We start from the raw sequence: 27,366 nt of genomic DNA, 5'->3' as shown, positions 1-27,366 counted from the left end.
AATAACCTGAGGACTTAAGTGACTTGAAGTTGGAGTTTTTTTAAAAATAATATCCAGTGTAACATTTCTTGGATCTGATATTTCTAATGTGCAGAAAAAATGTTGCAATAAGAATTTAAGGAAATGTTAGGAATAAAATGATAATACTCATAAAAGTCGAACATATTTGTCTCGGTCGCGTTGTTGTTGTTCACTGCTCGCCGATTGTTGATACATCTCCCACACATCCTACATAAACATGCACCAACTGCGCCTGTTACACACTTTTTCTCGGGGAAATATTATAGAAAAACCTTCAGAAGCAAAATATTACTTTTGCTTCAAATAATAACTAGTGATAAATAGCAGTAGTAATGGCATATAGCAAATAACGTCGGTAATAAGTGGATCATCTTAATTTTAACCCAATTTTTTTTTGTTTGTTCGACGATGAAATTTGTTTTAGACGGTTAACCTCTCCACTAAACTTTGGTCAAAAGTCCCCCTATAACTTCATCACGACTTGCGCCTGTTCTTCCCAGAAATCCACTTATCCATCCCATCAAATGCCGTATGGATCATCCACCGGTGCCGCCGCCGCCGCCGAAACGACTTGCCTCCCTATCCTCCGCCATGTCGTTGATAAAAGTTCAGACCACTTAAGGGCCGTTCAAAGATGTTTGTCCTCTCCAACGGGGTGCCGTCGTCATGATTTTCTATTACCGTAACGCTGCAACATCATCTTCTTTGCTTCAGTGGGCAGTTAAGCACCTACTGCAGTTAATCTTATTCTACCGTTACCTCCCAAGAATCCTCCCTCTCTCTCTACGTTTCTCTTCGAAAAATACTTATTTCGTATAATTGCTCATTATCTTACTTCTAATAACCTATTTACTATACATTTTTTCATTTATATTATTTTATTTACTCATTTATTCACTTACGAGTAAAATGTTTGTTTCTCTTTTCAGTCGAGTCAAAGATGTGTTTATTTGTTCAGTCATTTCCAGTTTCCAGTTTAATGGCCAACACTTGATACACACCCAACACATTCCGGCGCATTTAGCCCCTGAGCCGCTTTGTTGAGTGTAATTTTTTGAAATTCTCTTCGATTTTGCACGCGTTTCGGTGTTGCTGTGTGTTTCTGTTGTGAAACACATGTTCTTCATTCTATTTCCGTCCATATTCCTCTTTAAAAACTTTTTTTCAGATAAGAGTTTTTGCCAAAAGACTAACATTTCATAGGATCTCCTTTGTTATGCTAACCAATGAATTGGAGGAGATCTTTGTTAACATTTGTCGTTGTTTAAAAAAAAAGAGGACAAATAATGTAGATCTCGAGTTCCGCATATGCTACGTACAATTAACGGCATTTATATTTGCGTGGGTGACCGCGACGTATGCACTTCCGCGTACGTACGTACGTATCGATGTCTAGAACTGACGCAAGACAAAAGAACTTTAATATCTTCAAGAAATAAATGAAAAAGTGATCAAAATGCTGATTGGTTGTTGAAAACTTGTCCGACTTCCTCGAAAAGATCTACGCCTTGATGTTCTCGTGGGCGGATCGCCGCTCATCCTTCGATGTGGTGCGTTTTTGCGACCGAAAACCTGTGTCCTATTATGATTCATTGTCCATCGTGACCACATCATATGATTCAGCGAAATTCTTTGAATAGACACATCTCTTATTTGTATTTGTTCACCTTGGGACAATAGATCAGCTAACTACCGTATCCGGCTTCACAGGTGGTTATTACAGCAGTTCAAGAGGCTTATACTATGACTGCTCCGCTGAAGAGAAAACTTCAAAGCATTGTGTTCCTCTCGTTCTGTCTGTTGATGCCGGCTAGAAGTTTTAATCTTATTATCAGCAGTTTTCCTGTTGTTGTTAGTCGTTTATTTATTTATTTAAAAGTACAAATAAGTGCGCCACAAACAAAAACAAAAAGGGACCAGAGTTCACTAGAATTTCGTCTGAACTTCATGGAGCAAAATTGGCTTTTTTTGCGGATTCTTGTGGTGGGTTGATAGGTCATTTTCCTGCTACACAACGTTAGAAATTCTCACGCCAGAAATTCTCCTTTTCCCACGTCCAAGACATTATAGCAAAACAACGAACAAAGGTTTTTTTTGTGTCCGGTCTATCCCAGGGCTAACAAGTCCGGCCGGGGCTCTGGGTGAGCGGGTGGTGAAGACATGAAGCGAGAGGGTTCACTAGCTTTGATACCTTTTGCTATCCTAACCACCGCTAGTAGAGAATAAAGGCCGATTGTAAAAAAAAGGGCCAAGAAGCTCTAAAAAGAGCCCAAAAGGGTTCCATCTAAATACTGCCATGATAAGATATCAGAAAGCGGTAGAAAAAGCTGCGTTGATGGAAATAAATCAAATCGGCTCAGCTCAAATCCATCCGTGTTCTGGGACCTCAGCGACATGTTTGTTCATCACAAATGGCATCATGTATACCACATGATTACTGATTCGGTTACCGCATGGTGCCCAGATTTGATGCGTGTAGATGTGATGAAACTAAGAAAGGAATTGAACTGTCCACCACCGTCGTAGCACTATCCATTAATCCACATGAATTACATGCGATTACTGTCTGTCCGTTTGACCTTGCCAGTGCAATCTGCCTACCTTCTATTGGCGCAAATTCCTGCTGTACGGATGTCAAATGTTCAACGATGCGGTGGTGGATTTTTTCTCTTCCCTTCTAAAATTTCAGGTTACCGATTGTACTTCTCTTTACTGAAAGGTAGATATTCTTTCGACCATGTCTATGACGATGTCTATTTTGATGTGCGATGCGCTAATTTGAATTTTAGTGGGTAGTCTTTCTTTCTTCCTTCTTTTTCCTCCTGTTCACTTCAGTTATTCAAAAGAATGGTCCTCACCCATTTTCCCCAAAACCCCTCTAACATCTCTGTTATTTTTCGTCCCCACTTCATCCTATCACCTGCATTTCTATTTAAAAAAGTTAACCAGAGAGCAACGTCTATTTGGTGGACCTGAGGATGGCATTGGTGGTATTTTTGAGAATGGTATGCTTAAAGATTTGCAATCTGCATGTTGCATCCCGTTGCCGCGTGTCCGTATCTGAAGAGTCCACCGTAAACTCCTGCGCCGCAGGATGTTCAGAATGCTGCGACCTCGAGTTCAAGAACGAACACTTGCAGCTAGTTACGCATGCGCTTATCACAAGATTCGCGCACCACTCCGTACGTAAGTGGTGACGCAATATCGCGCCATTGACCAAAATTTTCCAGCACATTACAGTATCTCTCGCTTGGCTATAGTGAAGGTCAAAAAGACATGAAGCACGGAGAGCTGCGTAAGCGGCTGCGGTCGAAGCGGCGAGGTGGAGCGCAGCGATTGGGATCGTGTAAGGATCCTCGCTACCGTCACACATCTCTGCAGTTCGCTACGATCCCCACCTCGATTCCTACCGCTGCCCCACCGCACCGCTTCGAACGCCGTCGCTCAGGCAACTGCCCGTGCTTCATGGTCGTTTTGAGCCATGACTGTAAGTAAATTTAATGGGAGCTTCGAAAACTGAGATGTTGGTTCCGATATCGCTGAACTAGAGTGAGCGAGATTTTGACCATCACCAAACATCCAAACATATAATGTTTTGAAAAAGTTACTTCCTTACACTTGTTTTTGGCATTTTTTTCCTGAAAACCACTGGAGAACCTCCGAATATCCGGGTCTTTCCGAATTATAATGCTTCGCTCTTAGGAGTTTCCTGACTTTCAACATACTCCAATTCGTATAATTTGAAAGGAAAAGTCATTCCATCTACGTTTGACTAGGAAGTGGGCTAATTTAAATTCCACAGATTCTCTCCTCTTTGAATATGGACTGGTTCTCTTAGGAGGGGAAAAAACGGTCGAGGGTTGGAAGCGACATCCAGTTCATTTCCTGTATGTTTTTTGAAGTAATTACATACAGAAATGGTCGCGGGTTGCAATCAAATTTTAGCGTACAAGGACGTATTAATTTGATATAATACCCTATATATTTCAACCTGCACTGGTGCTGTCTAGATTGCCATATAACTTTTTTATCGGTACCACTTAGTTCTAGATGATTCGGAGAGTGGATGGTCCACTCGGAAGATCCTAAAAAAGTGGTTTGCATCGTTTAATGAGATCGGCATTTAACGAGTGCGGGAGCTTGTCAATAGCAGAGTAGTCGGGTGTGGTCACTACGGTAGTTTTTCGCTTCGCTTTTTTCGCTTGTACATACTTCTTACCATGTTTTTCGTACCGTTATGCGCCGAGCTACACCAAGCCACGTGACTTTAACGGGGGCAAAGGTCAGCTGGATGTTGTTGCACGCGATGTTGGGTATATAACGAGGAGCTGCAAATTTTCCTAAGTAATTTTTCATATTTTCTCATGTTAAAAGGTAGTTGGGGGAAGCTCTCAACACTGCTCTAATCGAACTATACTTTAAAGCGCAAAAACGTACTTACAGCACAAACGCCGTTCTTAACTGTCAAATGACTTTCACATTAAAGAAACATCTGAGTAGGCGAGAGTTCATCAGTGGAAGTGAATAACTAAGTCAGTCGGGGCTCTAAAACCTAAACGTGACTGTTAGAGGGTCCATAAAGGAGCCAGGAGAAAAATGGACCTTAGCGCTGGAACTACGGATGCTTTCATTTTACCAAACTCTCCGAGCAGGCTTGATGAAAATGAATACCTCACTCATATCATATGTGGTAGCTTTAAAGTTCAGCGAAGAAAAAGAACTGAAAATGATTCTTCCCCCACCAACCACTTTTTGCCCGTTCTCTCACACATAAATAACTTGAGTAGAACTCTTCGCACTGAATCTGTCCATTGATTCACCCTGCTGACAATTTACCATACCATGTAAACTTAGAGCAGTGTTTGCAACCAGTACCGTGGGCTATGACGAGATGTATAGTTGGATCAAAACGACATGAGCGTAGCGGTTGGGATCGTGAGAGGACCCTCGCCACAGCCACCCAACTGCAGTTCACCATGGTCCAACCGCTGTCTCCACCGTACTGCTTTGAGCGCAGCCGCTTACGCAACTGTCCGTGCTCCACGTCGTTTTGACGCGACTATAAGTGCATGCGTACGCAATTGACAATTTTCATGTGACATTCTGAGAACAAGAAAGAAACTTTAAGTAGCCTCTTCTCTTGAGAAAAAAGTGTGTGAAGCTCTCAACAATTCCCTACCATGAACGAGTAGATGTGAAACTCATGTCTCCTATACCATTTTTTTGTAAAATGTATTTGTGGAGGGAGGGGCACTCAGTGGCGCCCTTATTTCTCGAAATAAATAATCAAATCAATCCACTCAGTGGTCCTAAAGCCTAAGCATTAGTCGTAGAGGACCTATGATATGTAAGCTAAAGTTACTAGGAGAAAAAAGTAAGATATAGCGTCCAGAAATAAGGGCGCTACTGAGTCCCCTCCCCCACCTACATTTTCCCCATTTTTCATGCGCATATCGAGGATCTAACACCACTGATAATCAGGGAACTCTAGAATTCCATTTTTCTGAGCGCACTCAGTTGTAACGATTGCCTCCATAGCAGCAAAGTACATCGCGCTCATATTTGTCAGTGAGACGGTTCCCTTTCATCTCTTCCTCGAGAAGATTCCAGCGCATCATGAGGAAGGTCATTTCTAACTGGTGGGAACGAATTATTGCTTGTAATGTCATCTTCTATGTATTTAATATTATATTACTTAATACTTCCTTTTGTAATAGCGTTTGAGACAACAAAGAATGAACGCTGAGAAAATTCCTATTCACAACAAAACCTGTTCGTGCACATATCCGATTTCCTGGAAGAAACAAGACCGCTGATGGAAGGTTCCTAGCAACGCTCCGCCCATCTAAAGCTGAAAATTTGGAAAAAAAAAGCGTTAATAAGTGCTGGCGTATATTCCCTACCTATAGAATCTCCTACCAATGTCTGTTCATGCCGTTCTGACTCTAGCATATAGTTGGGTCAAAACGACGTGAAGCACGGACCGCTACCTAAGTGACCGCACTCGGAAGCGGTGCGGTCGAGACAGCGGTTGGAATCGAGGTGGGACCATGGCGAACTGCAGAGGCGAGTGGCGGCAGTGAGGGTCCTTTCGCGATCCCAACCGCTACGGTCAACCGCTCCGCTTCGAGCGCAGCCGCTTGCGCAAATGTCCGTGTTTCATGTCATATTGACCCGACTTTAAGTCGCAAGGACAACATTGTTACTGTGTAACATCGTGTTAGGACCGAAGCACAAATGAACTCTTGGCTTCAAAACGTGCTGCGAGAAGCGGACCGGGAACTTCTAAAGCAGTTCTTTTCATCAACGGCAAATAAGATGTATTACGTTGGAAAAGAAAAGTAACAATCCTATTCTTAACAGCTTACCGTTCAACAAAACAGCTAATCCTTCCAGATGTAACAGGTGCAGCAAAAAGTAGTTGGACAGGAAGAAAACTGTCGCGCAAGAGCGTTTGGAAAAACTCGAGAAAATCTGCGGAACACGCAAATGACTATTGAAAACTTCTGTTTTCTTTTCTTTTTCCATCTTTCAAAGCGAGAAGTCGTTCGCTTAAGAATTTCGACAGCAATAGTTGGGAGAAAGAATAATTGAAATTGAAATCTAAAAATTAATTTATTGCGGGACCAGATCTACATGTCCAGTCAGATTTAAATGAAGGTTGGTGCAATTACGAAGGCAGCTGCGATCGAGGTGGAACGTCGTTATCAGCTTGCAGAAATGAGTAATGGTCCCACCGTGCCATTTCAATCGCACCTCTACGCAATTGCATCAGACTTCACGTCGTTTTGGGCCGACTGTAAGAAATACACACCCTTTCTGAAAAAAATCACGCCTCACACGCAGCAGAACAGCTCATAATTCGAAAAAAAATGTTATTACAAGAGCACTTATTTGACAATATAGAGTTTGGGTTGTAGATTACGAGTATAAGCGTGACCACACTCAATTCCCTCTAATCGCCCTGAAAAACACTGTAGAAACCGCTTTGTTTCCCACGAAATACATTAGAACGCTCCATCCTTGTGGACGCTCACTCAAAAGTCCGTTCACTAGTTTTACTTGAATAGGTTGTAGAAATGAATCTCATTTATTGTGGACGCGACGCGTTCAAACGTGCCCCGTAGGAAATAAAACCGTTTCCCATGCTATTTTTAGGGCGATAAAAAAGAATCAGGCGTAGCCATGCCCATACTCGTAATCTAGAACCTGAACTTTTGTTGTGGCAGCATATCGCGAAATTGACGATGGTGGGATTTTTGTTTTCCAACAGAAATCCCACCATCGTCAATTTCGTGATATGCTGCCAAAAGAACGAATTTATTTGTATCATTCTTCTACAAATCCAAAGACTTCATGATGTCATTACACTCTACTCCGCTCACAACCTGAAAATATCCGAAGAACGGCGTTTCACGAAGCCGTAAACCCGGATTGATGAAGTGCAGATTGCCCGGGTGACGTCAACGGTGTCGAGCTTCTCTGCGCTCTCGCCGACATTCCTCTGTGTCTCTCTCCTGCATGCTCGTGCAACCGGCTCTCCCGTGCGGTCATTTCACCTGTTCAACACGGGGTTACCCTCGTTTTCTAGGGAATGTCTTTATTTTGACTAATTCATTCGTCACGCCAAAGTGATATCCCCAGAAGTTCTCACTCACAGTTGTTTTTTTGAGGCACAGAGATTGTGCGATGAAGCTTCCGCGTTTTGTTAGTGTGTTATTCGTTTTTTTTTCTTTGGTTTTTCCAAATTTGAAATCGTTGTTTGTGTCACTCATTCGACAATGAAAGTAATGTTTTCCTGCAGAAACCGGCTCGACTGTCAGTTCTAGTTTCCTTTTGACGTTCGTCTTTGCCACATTTCTTTTTCATTTCAAAGTGCAGTTCCCTCGTTGATGTGCCCGTGTCTCATTTTAATCCCAATGAACGTCACTTTCACTACTGCGTTCTAGTTTACGGATGGGCGACATGAGCGAGCATGAAGAATGGCTGGAAGAGTGTTCCGGACGACGTGTAGGACGATCTCCAGCAGGAGCTGCTGGGCCGTCCATTCAGGTTCGATCATCTTAGACTTTTTTTCTAGTTGTTCTTTAGTTTTCGTAGTGCCATCCAACAACTGCAGTTCTTCTTTCTAATGTGTTCCTGCTAAAAAAAAAGAATGAGGCTCTTGTTTTCTTCTTCGTCGATAGTTACCCTACGCTGCAATACTTCTGAGGAGTACTCGTATCTGTCATGTAATGGATAGCTTTGTTCCTAAATGCTGGTTTTCTCATCCATTTCGCATTTCTATGAAATTTTGGGAAAATTGGAAGAAGAAGGAAAAAAAGAAGTCTTAAGACCAGATAAAATCTAGGTACTCATTAACAGTTTGCTAACAATAACGATCGCTCAAAGTTTTTCCAAATCTCACAATTTTCTCTCCGAATCATTCTGAGGTTGTTTATCTTGAGCTAATTTTACAGTTAAAATGTAGTGAACATCTTCTCAAGTTTACTCGCTGACAACTTCCTTGTTATTACACGAGGGCCAAAATTCTACCCGGTAAATTTCAATTTGACAGGTAATTGTGTTAACATGGCTATGCTATACCGTGTCACTCAGGCTAAGTTGCTGCTACTGTTTAGCTGTGCCAAAAGTTGGAACCTATCCTAGGTTTTTTCTCCTTCAATATTCTTGTCCTAGTAAAATCATTCGAATGAAAATGTTTTGTCCTTAAAAAAGACAGATGTCTAGCGATCTTAATCTAAAACGATGCTTCTTGTCATTCGTTATGCCGTTGTTTTCTAACTCCAGCTTGACTATCTAGTTCTGAGCAACCCGAAGCTAGATTGACATCTCTACTAGGATACGTCGTTCCTTTCTTTACTGTTCTAGAAATAAGTGACGTATCTCTCAGTCATCTAAATTTTGCATGATTTTGAAGGGATTTAATACAATTTGTTTTTAAGAAGCCTGAAATTCGGCCCTAGTTGAAATGATGAACGCATGTACTCGGTTCGTTTCGCTTTCAGTGCTGTAATAAACCAAACAAACATATAGACTCGATGGGCGAATAACGCCCTGAGTTGATTCTACTCCTGGATGGATGGAACTTTGAACTGTTTGTTATGTTATGTCGGTATGATAATTATTCCAAACTAGAGAAGTGTCACCTGAATTATGGAAAGAGGCGATGTTCAACTTCGCTTTCTATATTCCGCTGATTACTTTCAGAGCTAGTATGGATTTCACCAGAATATGAGTATGGGATACTTTTCTGACAATTATTCATAAGAGTAAAGTCATAATCTGTCAGAAGAACCTAGATATTCTTCTTAAAATGTGGTAAAACCTTGGAGAATCAACGGTGATGCCTCAAACATTGTAGTTAACTTTTAAAGGACAACCATGACGAGAAGAGGATGCTAGGGTCATTATTTCCTTGATTTTACAGATTGAATATCTTACTATCACATATGTTGTCTGGTATATCACCTGAGTTTATACTTTTCAATCCTTTGAATCCCTCAGAAACTGGTAGTAGGCAGAAATTATTCACGGTGAACTTTTTCTCCACGAACTAGAGAGGACCTGTTCGCTAAACAACTGTAGATATTTAACGGTAATTTGGAAATGACCTTAAGTCATTTTTTATTAGGCTGCATTTCTTTATTTATTTTACGATGATGTGGTTTCATTTACTTTTCTCATACTTGCTTTCTACTGTCCTGCTAAGAATAATTATTTCTTATAAGAAGTTTATGTTGTGATATTTCCGCCTGTTTTTTCGTACCAAAAGTGCGCAGTTACTTCTTGAAGTTTTCAATCACGTCGTATTGCTATAATCGTCTTATTCGTCGTCGTAATATTCTCGTTCGCTCGAAACTACCTTTTTTTTTCGAAAGGTATTCTGCCGTTGATGTAATCACGTCGTGCTAAAAGAACTTCAAACATAATACTCTTCAGATTCTTGCTTTACGATTTTCTAATTCTAGCTAGTAAGATATTCTTTGAGGTGTGCACAACATCTAGGTAAGATTAAGTACCCTCTGCAGTTCTAAAACCTTTGTCAACCGACAACTACATGTAGTGGACATAACGATACCTTTTTTCGTCCAGACACTATTATTTGAATTCTCGTATTTAAAGGATAAAGTGCGCGTTATTCGTTTCAGTGGGGATGCGTTTGATCTCAGAATTGTTTTGGGATTTATGAACGCGCGTGAAGTCTACTTAATGAATTCCGGGGGCTAGCCGTTGTGTTCAGTCAGTGTTTATATCCTTCTACACAAGTAAGGTACCAGTCTGCCGATCGCGAGGTATGAAAAACTTGGCTAGCTTCGAGCGAACTTTGTAGCCATCCGCCGTGCAATCACAGCCGAACCTCTTACCGGCTGTGCTACACCCGCTCATTTTCGCATCTACTTTTCACTAATAATGTTCAAGGCTAAAAGTGGATTTTTTCCGTTAAACTCTCTCAGCATCTTTCAGGGATCTCGGTCGCAAAATGCCAGTCCAATACTGGGGTCATCTGCTGCAGCCCCGGCTATTCCATCATTTTCTGGACCACCAAAACGCCTCTTTGCTGGTAATTTACTTTCCAGTTATTAGTGATCGATTTTGGCATTTATATAAGCCTACAATCTAGGCTCGTCCAACTCATCTGGAGCTGTGCAAGCAAATGTTAGCGCTGTGGCTGGTCCTGGTGCAAGTGCAAATCAGCGCGGAACAACCTCCGATTGCGGGTCAGAGTACACTAGGTCTCTTGACGACATTGCTGGTAACAGCCTTGCTCGATTAGGTGAGTTTTTGAAAATTAATCCTTGATACTTCTTTTTGCTAGTGTGGACCAATGTTTTGTTTTTATTTGCCAGCAGACTATTTAGATTCTGGGGTTTTGCGAACGTCCAATATTGACTTTTATTGTTACGAAATTAAACACATCGTCATGCATTGTTATGAAGATCGAGTTTGCGGTGCTGTTTAACAGTGAACTTGATGTTATGTACTTTTGCGCAAGTATGACAGTAATCCGTCCCCTCGAGTTTGTTGTTTGCAGTGTGCTCTGCTACTATGCATTTGCACAATAAGACCAATTCAAATAGTTTTATCGTTTTACAAACAACAAATTCGAAGGGACGGATTACTGTCATGAAGTTAAACTTTAACTTTATGAAAGTAATCCGTCCCTTCGAATTTGTTGTTTGCAGTGTGCTCTGCTACTATACATTTGCACAATAAGACCAATTCAAATAGTTTTATCGAGTCTAGGTGCGATAGGGAGGAGCCGGACCCTCCTCAAGTGAAAAGGGTCTAGGTGATGAGGATCCCTTCGCCAACCGTCCAGAAATGGAGAGAATCGGAGCACTAGCTCCGGCTATCACACGTATCCCGACAGCCAGAGTTTATACTGAAATTGTTACCGCTTGTCGATGCGAAGCAGCGCTTCCCGGAAATGATCACTAGTGGGGATTGACAGGAAACGCTTTACTTGAATTGTCAGAAACTTTTTTGTTCTCATTTTGCGCCATTTCCATCTTGTTATTAACTTTCTTAACAACGGAGAGCTCCAGTGGGTTAACGCTAACGAGATTGAGGGGGAAGTTTACTTCTGCTTCAAAGCCGATTTCTGTACTTTTTTCATAGCAATCATGTATATCTTTGTGATTACCATTCTCTTATGACTTCATTTGATGGAAGGTGTCTCGAAATCACTTACGAATACATACAGTGTTTATAATGCGCCCTATATTATCAGTGCTGTCAAAACTTGCGTCAACTTTCATCGCAAATCTTCTTTGCTTTATGCGTGATTTTGAAGTGGTTTCGTCGTGATGTCAGTTATCTCTGAGAAACAATGTTTTGCTTCCTTTTCCTCTATTTAGTTTGCTCTACCAGTCAGTTTTCAGAGAATAAAACAGAAGGTTCGATCAAGTTGAATATACCGAATCTCTCAAATCTAAGGACTAAGGTTAACACATCGTTTCATCACATCGCAAATTTACCGTGGTGAGTTTGCTTATGAGTTTTCAAACGTTGGCTTAATTTTACCTATTTTTTGATAGATTTCATACTCTTTTTTGTGTTATTTTATTTGTACTTTACTTTACCAACACAGCTCTACTATGCTCAAGGGTTTTCCTCTTTCTTTCTCTTGTTTTCTTTCTTCTATGTAAATTATCTGTAATTCGCAGTATTTATTACTTCCTTAATACATGTTCGAATCCTACATTCTCTTTTGTTATGTAGTGAACAGAAATTTTCACTTCGGGACCGAGGAAGTCGGTGATACATCAGACGAACTGCTTTTCTTATGTTGTCTGTGGTGCTTTTTAGATTGTTAATTGGAGTATCTATCTTCCAACGCTATAATGATCATTTAGTCGGCTGTCAAATCAGTATTTCTTTTACTTCAATTGAAAAAGCGACCCCAGAAAGAGAATTCCTGGGTATTGGAGAAATGTCTTAGAATCTTTGGTCAGGCAGAGCTGATTGAAAACATGATTTTGTAGTGGTTAAATCACTGTGCTCATCGGAAACATGGCTACATCAGTGAAGCCAAATTTCGTCGAAATCGGAGGGAGCGGTTCTTCTCTTACACATTTTTCACTTTTTTTTTGGATAATAGTATAGTACAAACGTGTATCAAAACCCACCCAGTCTTAAGTGTCCAGAATGTAGGTTAGCCCAAATGTGTAACCAAATGGGAAGAGTTTTAGTACGAATTCAGCGAAGCTGAGGGTTTTTGCAAGTGAAATCAAACGCTTGTTGGAAATCTTCTGCAGTCGCATAAAAATGATAGTTCCGTGAAGCGAATGTTGTATTCGTTTAAAAATCTTCTAAGGCATGTTTCTAATAAAAAATTCTTCTGTTAGAAAAATTTTACTCAAGAAAGATGGAGCGGTGTCATTTCTCATCCGTGATTTTTGTTAAAACTTCGTCCCTTTTTTTAAAGAAACTCTTTGCTGCGCAAAAATAAGCGAACTTCACTGCCGCAAAAATAAGCTGATCACGCGATTTTATGACTAAGATTATGCCTGCTGAGATGTGCTGGTAGAGACATTTCGAGACGCCGGGAATCAAATAGTCATGGCCAGATAGTTTACAGGAGAGCAATTATCCTGATCTTCATTCAATTTAAACGTTGAGTGACCACACCTTTTCAGAATATCCTATGTGCACACTAACATCAAAAACCACTTTCTTTTTTTTTGCGTGCGTATGTGAGAACACCACTTTGATTCAGAAAGTTCCTTTTTTAAAACATTCCGTGAATTCTTCGGGCTTTACTAGGAATTTCTGGTACTTTGCGAAATAAAATAGCAGTTTCACACAGTATTTATGTAAGTACAACACCTAGGTATCCAAGTCCTTTTTAAAAACCCCTTACATTGTAACTTATTGTTTGTTTTTTCCTTATTTATATACTTGTTCTTGTCTGTTAGTTCTTTAAAAATAAGATGGAGACTCCTAACAGACGTATAAAACATACTCAGTTCAATTTCAGGCGTCTGGCAGCAAAAACAGAATGCACGAAACGAACCTCACATGTGAAGTTCTTCTCAGTCTATATTGACTGTAATCCAGAAAGCGAAAGCACTTTGTGGTCCTGTGATGCTGTAGTGGAGTTTCGTCTTCTATCACAGCGTCCCGACGTTCCGCACTTCTCTCGACAGGTACCCTAGAATCTTATCCGCAGCATTATGGACGTTCATTGCAGCGGTTCCATAGCAAATGGGTGGTTTGCGTGCCTAGAATGTTTTGGACTGACGCACTCATTATTCTGATGCACAGAAGCGAGCTTTGTAACCTCTCAGAAATGTATGATTGCCACGCGAACAACCATTCCCAGTGCATCTAGTTGTTATATCTTTGTGTTCCACTTTACAGAGCGTGCTTTACAGAACCTGGTTCTGTATCTTCCATGTTCCAAGATGACTATGTGTTTCAGTTCACAAATAAGTTCAATTTCAACTCAAACAACTGGGGATTTCCTTCATTCATGGAGTGGGGAGATATCCTGAATGTTGACAAAGGCTATGTGAAGGGTGACCGCGTTGTGGTCGAAGCTAGGATTACTGTGCAAAAAGTGGTCGGAGTTAGGTAAGCGCTTCATCTTTCTGATTACTAACTTCTGAGCTTGAACTAGTGTCTGCTAGTGAGATGTGATATATCTGTAACTACTCTCATTAGTTAATAAATCCCACGAAAAACTCTAGCCAATGGTTTGATCTTTAAGGAAGAATCCATGCTTCGACTTTCTATCCCAAGAACCACATACTTCTGATGCGATACTTGTGATTGATGGTGTCAAACTACATGTTAGCAAAACGGCAAGTTTTTTCTTTTCTTTTCCCGCAGACGATTCGTTTCTCGTTGCTCGGCAAACCTCTCTGGAGACTGTTCACAGGATTTGGGATGCTTCATTTTATTATTGTCCTCGTTTGATTCATAACTTATTTTGATCTGAATTTGTAAATATCCCAAATTGTCAGTTTGTTTCCTCTCGACTCTAATTTCGATGAGAACATAGAGACTTCTAACATGCTAATAGTAAATACAACCCAGTTGAGGCTGTTTCATTTCACTGAGATTCTCTGCAGCGTGGAACGAGAGTGAACGGCTCATTCACAGTGTGATAAGCCGTATTGGTCCTGATATCAGTTTTTTTAGGAATTTAATTCTTTCTCTGAGAAAATTGATGTTGAGACAAAGACAATTGAAAACAAGCAATGACTTTGCGATTTATCCCAAGTCCCAACGATCTATCCCAAGTTTTTCCTCTTTGTGCTAAGGACGTAGATTAATGCGATGTCCAATTAATCTTCTCTGACTTCTTGTCTCGAAGGCCCATACCTTCTGTGGATAGTTCACATTTGATTCAAACATATAGTAAATAAATGTATAAATATTCACATAGATGCTTATATTATTTTAGATATTTATTTTTGTATTAGATATTTACTTACTTATTAGTGATATGAAAGCACAATATGTTGACGATTCCCTTATACCAAGTGTTACAGTATCATGTGATGTGCTGGTTAGAATGTGTGCCATCGAATTTTTATGTGAATGCAATTTTCAGTACCTGTCTTTGTATTCGCCTGTATTCTACGCTCTCTTCTTCGGGAAATTTAGTGAACGTGATAAACGAGAAATTCCAGTGGAAGATGTAATTCTAGATGAGTTCATCGAACTGCTCAATGTCGTCTATCCAAGTCATAAACCGATTTCCAGTAAGTTCTTTTTTTTTGTTTACAACATCTACTCTTCTTTAAAAGCTCCTTTGGAATTTTCTAGGTAAGGAAGCATACCTAAGAAGACTAACGTGGGTTAGAATTCCAGCATGATAGGTTTATCGAAATGAAAACAGCAGAAAACCAGAGAGGATTTTTGAAAAATTGAAATGGATGCTGCAGTCTGTTTATAAAACTAATTCTATTAACTGGAACTGATTGGCAGACAGTCTAACCTTTGAGTTTATTTTCCATGACATGGTCGGAATTCGCAAGCTCTTTATCAGTGCGGTAGCTGTAGTAAGTTTGCATTGAAGCTATCAGTAATCTTTCATATCAGCTTTCTGTGCTAACTTTTCTCGTCAACATTCCCCCGCAAATATCCAGAGAATTGAAATAGAGCAGTGTCCCGTTCGAGTTTTGTTTCTGAGGTGTATTTTTTTGAATCTGTTCCTCTTTTGGGTGAGAACGAACCTTTTCCGTTAGATTCATAAACTAGCACTGTCTATATCCTATATCTTAGTAGTTGCTGTTATTTCTGCTGGTCTATGACCGATATCTTCCAGAAGAATAAAGAAGGCAACACTAAAACATTAGTCATTATAGGACTCTTTATGACTGTACTTCAACGCCATAGCCTCAATAGAATATCACAATAGAACTAGTTCGATTATCGAACTGCAATAACAAAATTGTCTTAGGTGAGAGAAGCCTTTAATTTGATTTCTCGCAAATTTTCAGCTGATAATGTGGAGTTTCTTCTGGAATTAGGCGACAAATTCGAGATACAGTTTGTCATCGATGAATGCGAACGCTTTCTGATGTCTACTGAGGACATCGCCATAGTGACGAAACTTGTATGGGCAGATCAGTACTGCTTAGCAAAGTTACAGGTGAAAATTGCTTTTAATTATTTCTTGTTAAATGACTTTTCTCTCGTGTTTAATGGTTTTTCTTTCCAAATATGACTGATAGGAATAGAAAAAGGTTGGAAAATTAGGTGTCGTTTTAAACTGTTGTAAGGACATCGGGATAAAAACAGAGGATCAGATTGGATTTCTTGCTTGTTGTCTTGCAGTACAAGTATTTCTGCTTGCTATAAGTGTTTTTATGTGGGAGACATAACGTGTAGAAATGATATGGAGACACAACGTGTAGAAATGTTAGTGCTATCCGATGTCATCCACGAAGAATATCTCACGTGGAATCTTCTACTTTCAAAAACAAATATCTGAAGATCCGACTTTCATTTCAGATGTTTTCTACTTTCTACCGAAACTTTTCCCGCTCGAATTTCCTTTTTCAGGACGCATGTGTACGAACTTTCAAAAGTGTGAACGACATAAAAGCACTTAAACTTACTGAAGAGTACAAAAACCTTAGCGACACAACGAAGGCCGCACTTCTGGAGAAGATATTTAAAATTCTGAAGGACTAATACAGAAGAGCGATGATCTATGTTATCTATGTTGTCAGTCCCAACCAGCACCTCATGCGAGTTGTGCTGCATTTACAATTTGCACATAGCTCGCAATTATCTGTTTTAGTTATGAATTGTGTATGTGCATAATCATGCTTCGAAATATTTCACAATAGTTCTTTTTTATTTTCAAATTTTCTACCTTCCGAGTTCCATAATGGAATTTTTAGTCGTGCGAATCTGTGATTGTTTGTGTCCTGTGTCCGTTTCTCTACTACTCTTTTTAAGTGAGAAATTTTTTGAATAAGAAACTGTGTAAAACACTAGTACTGTTACAATATGTGAGCTTTCTTTTGACTGCCGATAACGATTTAATGATTTTAATAACTTTTGTACATGTTGTTTTATGAATCCGTCAAATAATGAGCTTATATTGTTCTAGGTATTATCAGTTTAAGCCCACATTATTCCAAACAAGATAAATGATATCATCATGTTTCTGTTATACAGAGGATTTTGACAGGTGGATCACTCAGACGGTTGCAGACCATTACTTGCCCATGAAATTAACATGTCCTTGATTGTAGATGTTAGGAATTCAAATGAGTGCCCTGAGCGACTGCTGGGAAACCACCGTCGAGGATTATCATTAAAATTAAATCAAATAGAACAACAGTAATTATTGCGCTAAAATTACTAGCTTATTGCATAATCTTATGGTAGTTGTTGTTATAGTTTTGAAGTGATTTCATTTTGTTCTCGTCCCATGCATTCACCTTAGATACTCTTCAAGAAGCTATATTTTAAAAGGATGAATAGATGGGCGGTTTTTTATACGCATTCAACAAAAAGATATAAACGAGTGAATATCAAGTACGCTACGAATGTACCCTTATTTTTATATCAACGCATTAATGAGTATTGTAAAATCATTAACACGTAACAAAAGAATAATTGCTGGATGATGTTGCCGCGTCTCTAGAATTTTGTGGAATCTTATAAAAATGTGGAAAATCGTTAAGAGCAAAGCAAAAAAAAGATGTCAAACTTTCAAAATCTGCAACGTTGTAAGGATCAAACATCTCTTGTTCATTGTTGCAGCCGCGATATAAATACTAGTTATCTTCACCTTTCTGACATAATTATGTTCTATTTGATGAAATGTCGAGTACCCAATATGAACGAATCTTCATTAAAATCTCAATTACGATAATATTAAAGTCATGATGACTAAAGTGAAAAACAACAAGAAACATTGTGACAAAACAATAATGGAATATTTTTTCGGAAATAAAAGCAACTCAATGAAAAATAACAACGAAAAGGAAGCAATAAAGCGAGTCAGTAAACGTTAACGTAACGTATTTTTTTATACACTATGGCAAATAGTACACAAATCACTCGTTACATTGTGACTAGCAACGAATAAATTGCTGAATACCTGAATCAATCAATACATAGTAATCCAGCGACGGGTGAGATCTGTTATCGGTTAATGAATAACCGGAACTCCTTGCAGATCCTCTTCGTCGAAGTCACACGATTCCGGCAATAATATCTCCGGATCAGTGAACTGAAAACTTGTGGTAAGTTTTTTTTTCGTTGATTTTTCTTCGTTCATTGTTTAGAAGAATGTCACTGCAGCCCTATTCTTTTTAGTTCACCTTTGTAAGCGTTAAATCAAGTAGATAGGGGGTAGGGACCAATTCTACTCCAGTACTGTATTAACTATAGAGTCTATCGCGAAAGTTGGGATAGCTGTGAGAAAATCTTACCTCAATTTCGTTGTTATCTATCATTAAATGCACTCGCTTGTGGTAGCTCTCATGTTGTTCAAGTGATTTCCGATCGGCGAACACTTTTAAACAAATCTTAAATAAAACTTGAACTATCGTGACTAAAGCAAGAGAGCAGGATGGATAAATTTAAGAATCAAGAATTAAGTACAAGGAAGAAAAGGAGTATAAAGATGAGGAGAGTAATAAAAAACGGATGTTGAAAGCTGTAAATGAAAGGATCCAAGAAGAGAATAAGGAACTGTAGAACAAAAAAAAAACTGAAGAAACTGACGATGGGATGAAAAATAATGTGCAAAGAAAAGTCCTGTCTGTGGCGAGAATAGTTGAAAAGATGATCGAAAAAGAAAAGATTACGTGGAAAAAAGACAGAAAAAAATGATAACGTAGATTGTAGAGTGGATGCCGGAAAGAAAACGTCAAAGTGAGAAGAAAAAAAAATGTGTGAAGCGGAAGAACCTGAAATAGACCACGAAGTAATGAGAAACGGGTAAAGTGTAGAAAAGAGCACTAACCTCGCAAAATAATGGCCTTTCTATTCGGGCCATGGGATGTTCGATTTCCAAGTGATCATAGCATTCTGCTCTTGAGAAGAATTGTGATCTACACATCGGGCAATCAAATCTGAAAACAATGAACTGCAAATTATCCAAACATTTTTCTTTCGTTTCTTTTTGCATAGACTTTAGTAAAACATTGATTCTGGTCGTTAGGTGCTAACAAACTCACTTCTCGAAAGCGATCGTCCTCGCTTGTTCGAAAATTTCTTCCAAGGAAAACTCATTGTTCTTCAGTACCGTCTCCAGCCTCATCATCTACGATGGAAATATCGATTGCGAACGGAGATTGTCACCAGGAGCTACAAACCTTAGTTTGAAGACTAGTTCCAGGCAAAATTTCTCCTCGTCTGATCTTATCAATCCAAGCTGAAGGATCTGGACCTAAACCCAGTTTCCTGCAAAGGATCCAGTGAAGCTCTCTGTTAAACCTGCTCTTGTATGAAAATACAAAAGTAAGCGAAAAGTCAAGACTAACTTTTTGCGAGGACGTGATGGCGGAGTGAAGAATGGATCACCGGTGCCTCGAACTATGATGGCATCATCAGGAATGTCCGCTGCTGGGCGGCGATTACTAAATAAAGGATACATAATTGTCTACAACGAATTCAATTTCACCACAACTTTTGGAAATTAGCGGGTCACACGCTATATTTCGATTGAGTTCACACGAATAACATTAAAAGGTTCTATAACCCTCAAAACTCCACAGTTGTGATTGGCGAACTACACATTGAAAACTTGGTCACCTCGGTAAAAATGTAGTTGGGAGGGGGCACTCAGTAGCGTCCTTTTTTCCAACGCTCTAACTCACTTTTTCCTCATAGTAACTTTAGCTTACATGTCATAGATCCTCTTAAGACTGGTGTTTAGGCCTCAGGGCCCCGATCGATTTGATTATCTACTTCGAAATTAAGGGTGCCGTTGTACCCCTCCCCCACTACATTTTACCTGGGCACTTCCGCAATACGCATCATCCTACAACTAGAGTTTTGTTTTGGAATAAACAAAATAACACTAAATACCACAATATTAAGACACATGGAGAAAGTGACATGGTAGCGGAACACGTATGATAACTGTACTGTAATCTGCGTCAATAAGTGAATTTCATGGTGATGGTCTAATAAAACAAACATTTACCATGCAAATGGCCTCCATGCTCGCTCAAGCTCGTCCTTTGAAGTGACATGAGTCTTCAAATGTTTCTTAAGATTCCCTTTCAACCTGAAAGGGTAGTCTTACTTGCAGGATTGTTTGGCGCGCCAATTTGTGCAGACGCAAATCCACTATAATCAGTCAAAAAAGTCCTAAACGGATAAGACGTCAACGTTTCATTAGTTCTTGTGCGCTGTAATCCATATGGATCCAAAAAACATTGCGTTAGTACCATGATAACATTTGTAGTATCTTGTAGTTGGTCAGAATCTACCCATCAATACATGACATGCCTCTCGAACATAGGAAAATCAGTTCCTAGGGATGCACAAATCTCTGTCAAGTCTTGTTCAGCGTGAGTTATGCGCCCCGATCGATGAAGTTATTGAATTCTAATAATACCTATGCATGTTCCCACGATCTATGTAATGGTTCGGTATACGAAAGGGATTAGTTGACCTATTCATCAATAAACGCATTGTCGATAAGAAAAGCCGTTGAAAAGTACGGCTAAAACACCATAGAAACAAAGTTGTAATAGCCGCACACTTAATTGTCGATGAGTGATCACAAATGATTATGATTAGGTATTTGGCCTAATCCCTCGGGAATGCGGAAAGATGTATGATTTCATTTGTGAAGCGAAGAGGAACTACTGATTGACTTGATCGAAAAGGAGGAAGGAAAATTCATCCAAAAACGCCTCGCGACTAAAGTACTACTCTTGAGAGTAGAGTGATTTCTCATTCTTAAAGAGACTAGAGAACTATGCTAGGGTACACCAATAGGAATCTTAATCGTCAATAAGCCGCAAGCCCAGTAACGCTGGTCAGCTGAAATACTCGGAACCAATACACCTCTCCTTGGCTGAAATCTCAGTGGATAGAGGATAAAGTGTCTGGCGTTAATCAATCCGAGATGCGCCAACGCGTCCACTTCAATTCAGAATCGTTCGAGGTTCACGAACGCGTGTCTACGCTGTACAAAATGACTCGCGAGGGATATCCGGTGTCTTAAATCAGTGTGTTTATCCTCCCAGACAAGTCTGGTACCAATTTTTCGAACACAAAGGGATGAAAGGAGAGGAAGTTTCGAGCCATCGATAGATCGTGCAGCCACAGCGGAACCTCTCACCAACTGCTCCACACCTGACCCGAAACATCAGTATCACCTCCTCTTTATTGACTGGCGAGCTGACTACCTCCATCCCCTAAGAAGGCTAAGCATATAGTAGACTTTCGTCCAAATTCTCTTCTTCCTCTCAGTCGACGGTTTTCGACTGTCTGGTCAGTACTCACGCAAAAAGTTCAAAGCGCCTACAGTTACCTTCACTCTGGGAATATGTGTGTCATCATTATTCAATCAACGAAGGCAGTAAAAAAGAACCCAACTCAAAAGCGATCTACTACAGTATTAGGATGGGTTGGACAATAATCTCCTTACTATTCCCGCACTCTTGTAAAGAATAAAAGAAAAAAGTGCCTATGAACATAGCTCTGACTGCAAACGTTTCATTCGAATTCAAAGAAAAAGACCAACATTAGTGTGTGGCCACCACATCTCTTCGAATTATCTACAATACCTTAGCTTATCGAAAATAAACCAATTCAACAATAAACCGTTGTAATAACAAAGCGCAAATAGTTCCAAGTAGTCATAGTTAATAGTCATTGTTACAGCAAAATTTGTGAAGATTTATGACAGAAAACATGAATTGTAAAGAAATGCCTGTACCTGCATGTTTTCCCGCAATACGGACAAGAGTGTGGTGTGAAACCCGTATGGACTGAACGGTGTTCAAACAAATTCGATTTGAACCTGAACGATTTCCCGCAAATATCACACTGGTACGGTTTCTGATCTGTATGTATCACAGCATGTTGTTGTAAACCTGAATAAGAGCCGATTATTTTCAAGAAATGTTTGTTACAACGTGGTGAGTACCTTTAAATGACACAAAAATTTTGTTGCAGATGTTGCACTGGTGAACTGCACGTGGTTCTGCCAACGCACCTTCCATACTGACATCTCCCTAGAGAAAAAATGTTAATAAGAGATAGGGGAAAATAAATTCTTGGTATGTTTGACGCGAGGAAGCCAATAATATACCTATTTCTGTGGAACATTTAGGATCCCTAAATGACAAAGAAATGCAGAGAAGTGAAAAAAAGAGAAAGAGTAGGAAAATGGAGGCCCTTGTTTGCTAATCCGAAGCTGACTGCTGACGTGTCCACTGAAAAAAAGAGGGGGCACTTTCCACTTTCTCTAAATGGCATTTGGGAATAACTCTCGGACTTTTCTTCTATTCAATTCTATCACACTCACGTATCTTACCAATAATTAAGCGATATGATGAATCAGTTGCACGTTTGTTACACTCAAACATATCCGGTGCTTGGAGAAGAGGTACGTTTCAACAGAAAGACAGTGAACGATAAAGATCAAAATGATCCTCTTAGAACAGTGCACAAGTGGATGCATGGGCGCAAAACCACTTCGTTTGATGAAGGTTAGCGGAAGCAACAACGCAAAGCGGGGAAGCTCTTATTCTCCATGGCACAAGGTGCAACGCGGCAAACTATGAAAAAACCTTTGGAAGGTGAAAACCTAGAAGGTTGGAGGATCATTTAATTCACTTTCCATGAAGACGAAATTTCCGATCACGGGGAGAAGGGAGAAGCTGATTGTTTTGCGTATTCGCTAGGCTCATCTGAATATATTATGCAAAGTTACCACTAGTTGCGAGTAGATGGATCAAAAAGATGAGAAACGATTAGTATAGGATCTAGTTGAGGGAATTGTTCCCTAATTTTAGTGCTCTTTATTGCTTTGTTGAACACCTGAGCTTTCGTGGACATTTGTAGAGAGACGCAGCTGCTGATAATGATGTCTTAATGTGACTTGTGACCATCCTGAAAGATAAAAGAAAAAGAAAAACGATCTGTGCGTTTTACAGAGGAAAAAACAGGACGACTGATGAACAGCCCACACAAGAAGGGATTTGTTCACGTTTCCGCTTTTGAAATGTGACATTTCAGTCACCGTATGTATGATATTGTTGTATTATCTATAATATTCTATGCTATTTCACTCGAAATGACAAAAAAGAATCGAAACCTTTGTAATTTTGAAATGCCAAAAAATAAGAGCACCATCCCACCCCGTATTCAATATCATCCATTTGCGCTTCTACCTGATCCTCCATCATTCGCATATCTTCTTCGGCATCGACAGGGAGGTGGTGGTGGTACACCACCTCGTGCGGAAGATCCATCACCGACGACGACTGAGCGTTAACTGTGAAGAGGGATCGAATGCGCTTAAAAAAAGTGGAATTAATCAAGAATAATAGAACAAGTAGGATTAGTATGAGCTTTTAATACCTCCACGTAAATCTGATAAAAAAGAAAATTCGAATGAAGAAGCAAAGTAGGATCTAGCATAGTCATAGAACTACTTTCACTGCCATGTTTCCTAGAGGTTGCCAAGTGGAACCAAGGATACAGGACCTCAACATCCAGTTAACAGATGACATACGTGCTCACGTCTCGTTAACGAAAAGAAGAATAGTGATAGAATTCCGTTGACAACTGCTAGGATAATTAATAAGGCACTCAACGCATGCAGTAACTAAGACATCTTTTAAAACATCTTAGTTAGTTTCCAACAATATAAACGATGTTTGAAAAGTATTCAAAGGGGAATTTTCGATATTACTCGTTAACACAAACTGTATCAACAACTAATATGTTATTTACTTAATTTACAGTGTCAAATGCAGAACGCGACGTCTGCTGTGTACTCAAATATTTCCTAGCAAAATTCGAAACTGACTTGAGTTTTCTTTATTTAAACAAAAAACATCATCGGATCTATTCTATTTTTCCTAAGTAGAGGGAATTTGGCGAAGACGTGAAGTAACCCTTTACAATTCATTGGCAACACTTCTCAATTCACTAAAGCTGCGATTATTTAACCTTGCGTAAAAGGATGAGTTCTCATTTGTTCACTTCACTTGAATGAAACATCTTTTTTTCTATGAAAACAATTCCAGCTCAAGTAAAAATATCTCCACAAAGTCAGTGGTTGCGTAACAGGGCAAGGTGCAGCGAGAACGAAAGATGAGAAGTTTTCTAAACGCAAAACTAAACAGAACGAAACGATAAAACACCCATATCTGTGCATTAAGGATAATATTTTGCGTTCTAATATAATTTCTATACAGATTGTTCCTTTTTTGAAGATTTCCTTCATGGAAAAAGAGACTGTATATCGCCTTGTCCAGAAACGACCGATTTAAATATAGGAGGAGAGAATAGCTGGGCCGTGTCAAATGATATTGAGTGTACAGCACCGTACATAATGAAAAAACGAATGTAAGCGCACCATAATCACTTTTCATAAACTACAGTGGTGCCATTGCTAGATACGGTAGGTCAGAATATGGAAAATGCTGATTCGTACTAACTTTGTTGATTCCGCTTCTAAACAGCAACAATCTACAAGCAAATCTAACTTAGTAGCTGCAGCACTGCAACTATGTGTTTCTTCTCTCGTAAAATCCATCAAAAAGATTCAACGGGCGAAATTCACCTACTCCTGCAGAGGAATGCTCTTTAACAACAAAAACTACTAGGAGCTGATCTCATTTTGATGTTCAGGAACCTTCAAGAAGTATTAAGGAACAAAGGACAGTACCAGGAATGATAGGGATTCTCCCCTAAATATGCACATTCCACAGTCTGCACATGGTCATCATGACGCACTATGAACGAATTTCAAACGTTCTTCACCTGGATCGATCAAAACAAAGATAAACTACCACAGAACAGATCCAACTCAAACCCTAGCCATCATGATAAAGCTATCCCGACAAGGGAACCCTCAGATGCGAACCTACAAGCCAAGAGAGCCCAGATGAACCGGAAATTCACACACCTATCGATTCCTAGTGAATCGATGGTAGATTTGAAAGCTGAATGAGTAGAACTCGCCACTACTCCACTACCATTCCATAAGATATCGTATGCAAACCGAGATTACGATAGCTTTTAAAAAAAGGAAATTGCCGCGCGGATAACCAAGGAAAGGTATGGTACCATACAGTAATGACGACGAGCACGCAAACCGCACGCGAGCGGCCAGCCGACAGTAGCGTGGCACGTCGATATTTCCGGGCGCTGGTCCTAGATGGATTCGCTTGGAAATCAAGGCGTTTGCGAACTCGTCCGTTCTCGTTCAGACACAGCTGTTTCAAGTTTTTGTATTTTTTGAAATTTTGTTCTGGAATTCTGTGGTGGGGTCGGGCTTTGCGTTGATTTCACTGCATATCACATTGGGAAGAGTATGGTGGGGTGTTTAACTACACGCTCTTCAATTTCCAATTTCATTCCACGCTGTCAATTCGATGAATCCCTCTTCTGTGCAACTGAGGAACTGCTGGAGGACTATCCGTGCGATGTGTAAGAAGTTCTAGGATATAATTGTAGTACTAGCGGATTGAATAAACACTTCTATAAATTCTCGTCAAGATCTCGCACTGATGGTTAGGAGATTAGAGAGAGAGGAGACACATTTGGTCCGTATGAATTTGAATCTTCATGAATTGTGAATGATGAGCAGGACCAACGACTTATGGTTTGAGAAATCCTACACATACTATTGTCATTACTGGCGCAAAGTGACTGACTCAGAACAGCAAGGAATTAGCAACTCGTCCCAGAATTGTTTGATCTTCTAATTTCTTACCATTCAGAAGTAAAAGAAAGGTAAGGAATACCACGACACGAAAGCCTGACACATGTTCGGAAGCATCAAACGATTTTGAATTGGAATCGAGCGCGTTAGAAGTTTTTATCTTTAAAAAGATTAAGAAGATAAAACTAACATCAAATACTTCATTCACTTCATTATTTTTTTTACATAGAAGTCAGCGGCCCCATCTTTTTGCTTCTGTACTGCATTTATTGCAGCAAATAGGATAGTTCGGTACTTGCTTTTCTGCCAGTGATTTTTCTTTTTTCTCTATAAATTTAAACACATGTACCGTTTTGTAGCTTGCTTGACTGCGGCTCCAGTACTTGGTGCGATGGTTGCAAACCTTCGCTGAGAAGTACCTAAACGTATGTTTTTCAATGATCTGCATTGCTTTAGGAACTGGGAAGCCTAAACAACTTTGCACTAGGGCAGTTATTTTGAAAATAGTTAAAATACATGACTTCTAATCATTATTCTATTATTGCTTCGTTTCACTAATGCATATATTATTTGTCCACTTATTGAAAGCACAATTTTTCATTTACCGTTCATAACTTGCCTTTTCATGGCATGTATGAAATAGCGAGTCTCGCTGAATGTTTTCACATGTAAAATGACAGTGGACTTAAAGCCATCACCCAACGAACCCGGGGTGGTGCAGATGAGATGGGTTATGCCTATACGGGGTCGTAGATTATGGGGAGGTGCGTGATTCCGTCAATTTCTTCCTTATTAGCGTAAAAAACGGTCCGCAAGATGGGCCTTCGGGCATGCCGGGGCGCTATTTTCTACAACGAGTTCTATTGGAGCGCGCCAGCATTGTGCACGCGCCGCATTTACGGCAGGTAGGAAGAAATGGACGTAATCACCCTCTTTCCCATTATCTAGGACCTCGCATAGGCATAACCCACTTGAAACCCGTACCACCTTAGGTTCCTGAGGTGATGCCTTTAATCTTTCCTGTCTTCTAAAGATCAAGTCAGGTTCTCGTTTGTCGTTTTCGTTTGTCAACAGCCAAACGAAGGTAATTTCCTTCTTCTTTTAGCACTAAGAAAACACCAGTTTTAATTTGATGAAATTTGCTCTGGAATGTTTCTGTTTACCAACGCATTTAATATCGTAGTAAGTGCGAAGACTGCCGATGTTTCGAGATGAGTCGTTTCCCGCAATTGCAGAAACTTCCTCCAGTATGACTCATTATTCCTGTCTCCCTATTCTGTACATCTTTCGCCACTTGTAAGTAGTGAGGAGTTTCTTCTTGACGTTTATCTGGTCTTATAAAATCTTAAAATGTTGATGTTGCTTTACTAGCAAGTTTGCTAACTCAGGGAATTGTCGGATTCAAACGTTTTGGCGTCTCGTGAATCTTTACTTACAAAGTTATATTTTTATTAGTGTTTATTTTTACCAAGTAAATTCTTTAAAACGATTGCACTTCTATA

At 39.7% G+C, this 27,366-nt stretch overlaps 2 protein-coding genes across 3 annotated transcripts; one reads left to right on the top strand and one right to left on the bottom strand.

The window, feature by feature from the left end:
- Positions 1-7,977: 7,977 nt before the first annotated feature.
- On the top strand, positions 7,978-16,674 carry RB195_005437 (uncharacterized protein; the record flags this gene model as incomplete). Its single annotated transcript, XM_064177932.1, has 10 exons — positions 7,978-8,073; positions 10,489-10,585; positions 10,646-10,798; positions 11,907-12,006; positions 13,505-13,673; positions 13,949-14,100; positions 14,237-14,330; positions 15,086-15,236; positions 15,978-16,129; positions 16,543-16,674. The coding sequence occupies 10 exons, from the start codon at positions 7,978-7,980 to the stop codon at positions 16,672-16,674; spliced, it is 1,296 nt and encodes a 431-aa protein (XP_064035029.1).
- A 1,474-nt stretch (positions 16,675-18,148) lies between these two features.
- On the bottom strand, positions 18,149-23,610 carry RB195_005436 (uncharacterized protein; the record flags this gene model as incomplete). 2 transcript variants are annotated; one of them, XM_064177931.1, is made up of 11 exons in its annotated part: positions 18,149-18,229; positions 18,432-18,527; positions 18,968-19,076; positions 19,182-19,267; positions 19,320-19,407; positions 19,488-19,583; positions 20,153-20,236; positions 21,902-22,058; positions 22,112-22,199; positions 23,328-23,486; positions 23,551-23,610. In XM_064177931.1, 11 exons carry the CDS (start codon positions 23,608-23,610, stop codon positions 18,149-18,151), a joined length of 1,104 nt encoding a protein of 367 aa, XP_064035028.1. The 2 variants fall into 2 exon arrangements, with proteins under 2 accessions (XP_064035028.1, XP_013292288.2); XM_013436834.2 differs by having other exon boundaries at positions 23,361-23,486.
- Positions 23,611-27,366: the final 3,756 nt, after the last annotated feature.

This window comes from Necator americanus, chromosome I, assembly GCF_031761385.1.
Source record: "Necator americanus strain Aroian chromosome I, whole genome shotgun sequence".
Lineage (NCBI taxonomy): Eukaryota > Metazoa > Nematoda > Chromadorea > Rhabditida > Ancylostomatidae > Necator > Necator americanus.
Note: the sequence above shows the minus strand (reverse complement) of the source record. Positions and strands in the feature narration are given on the sequence as shown.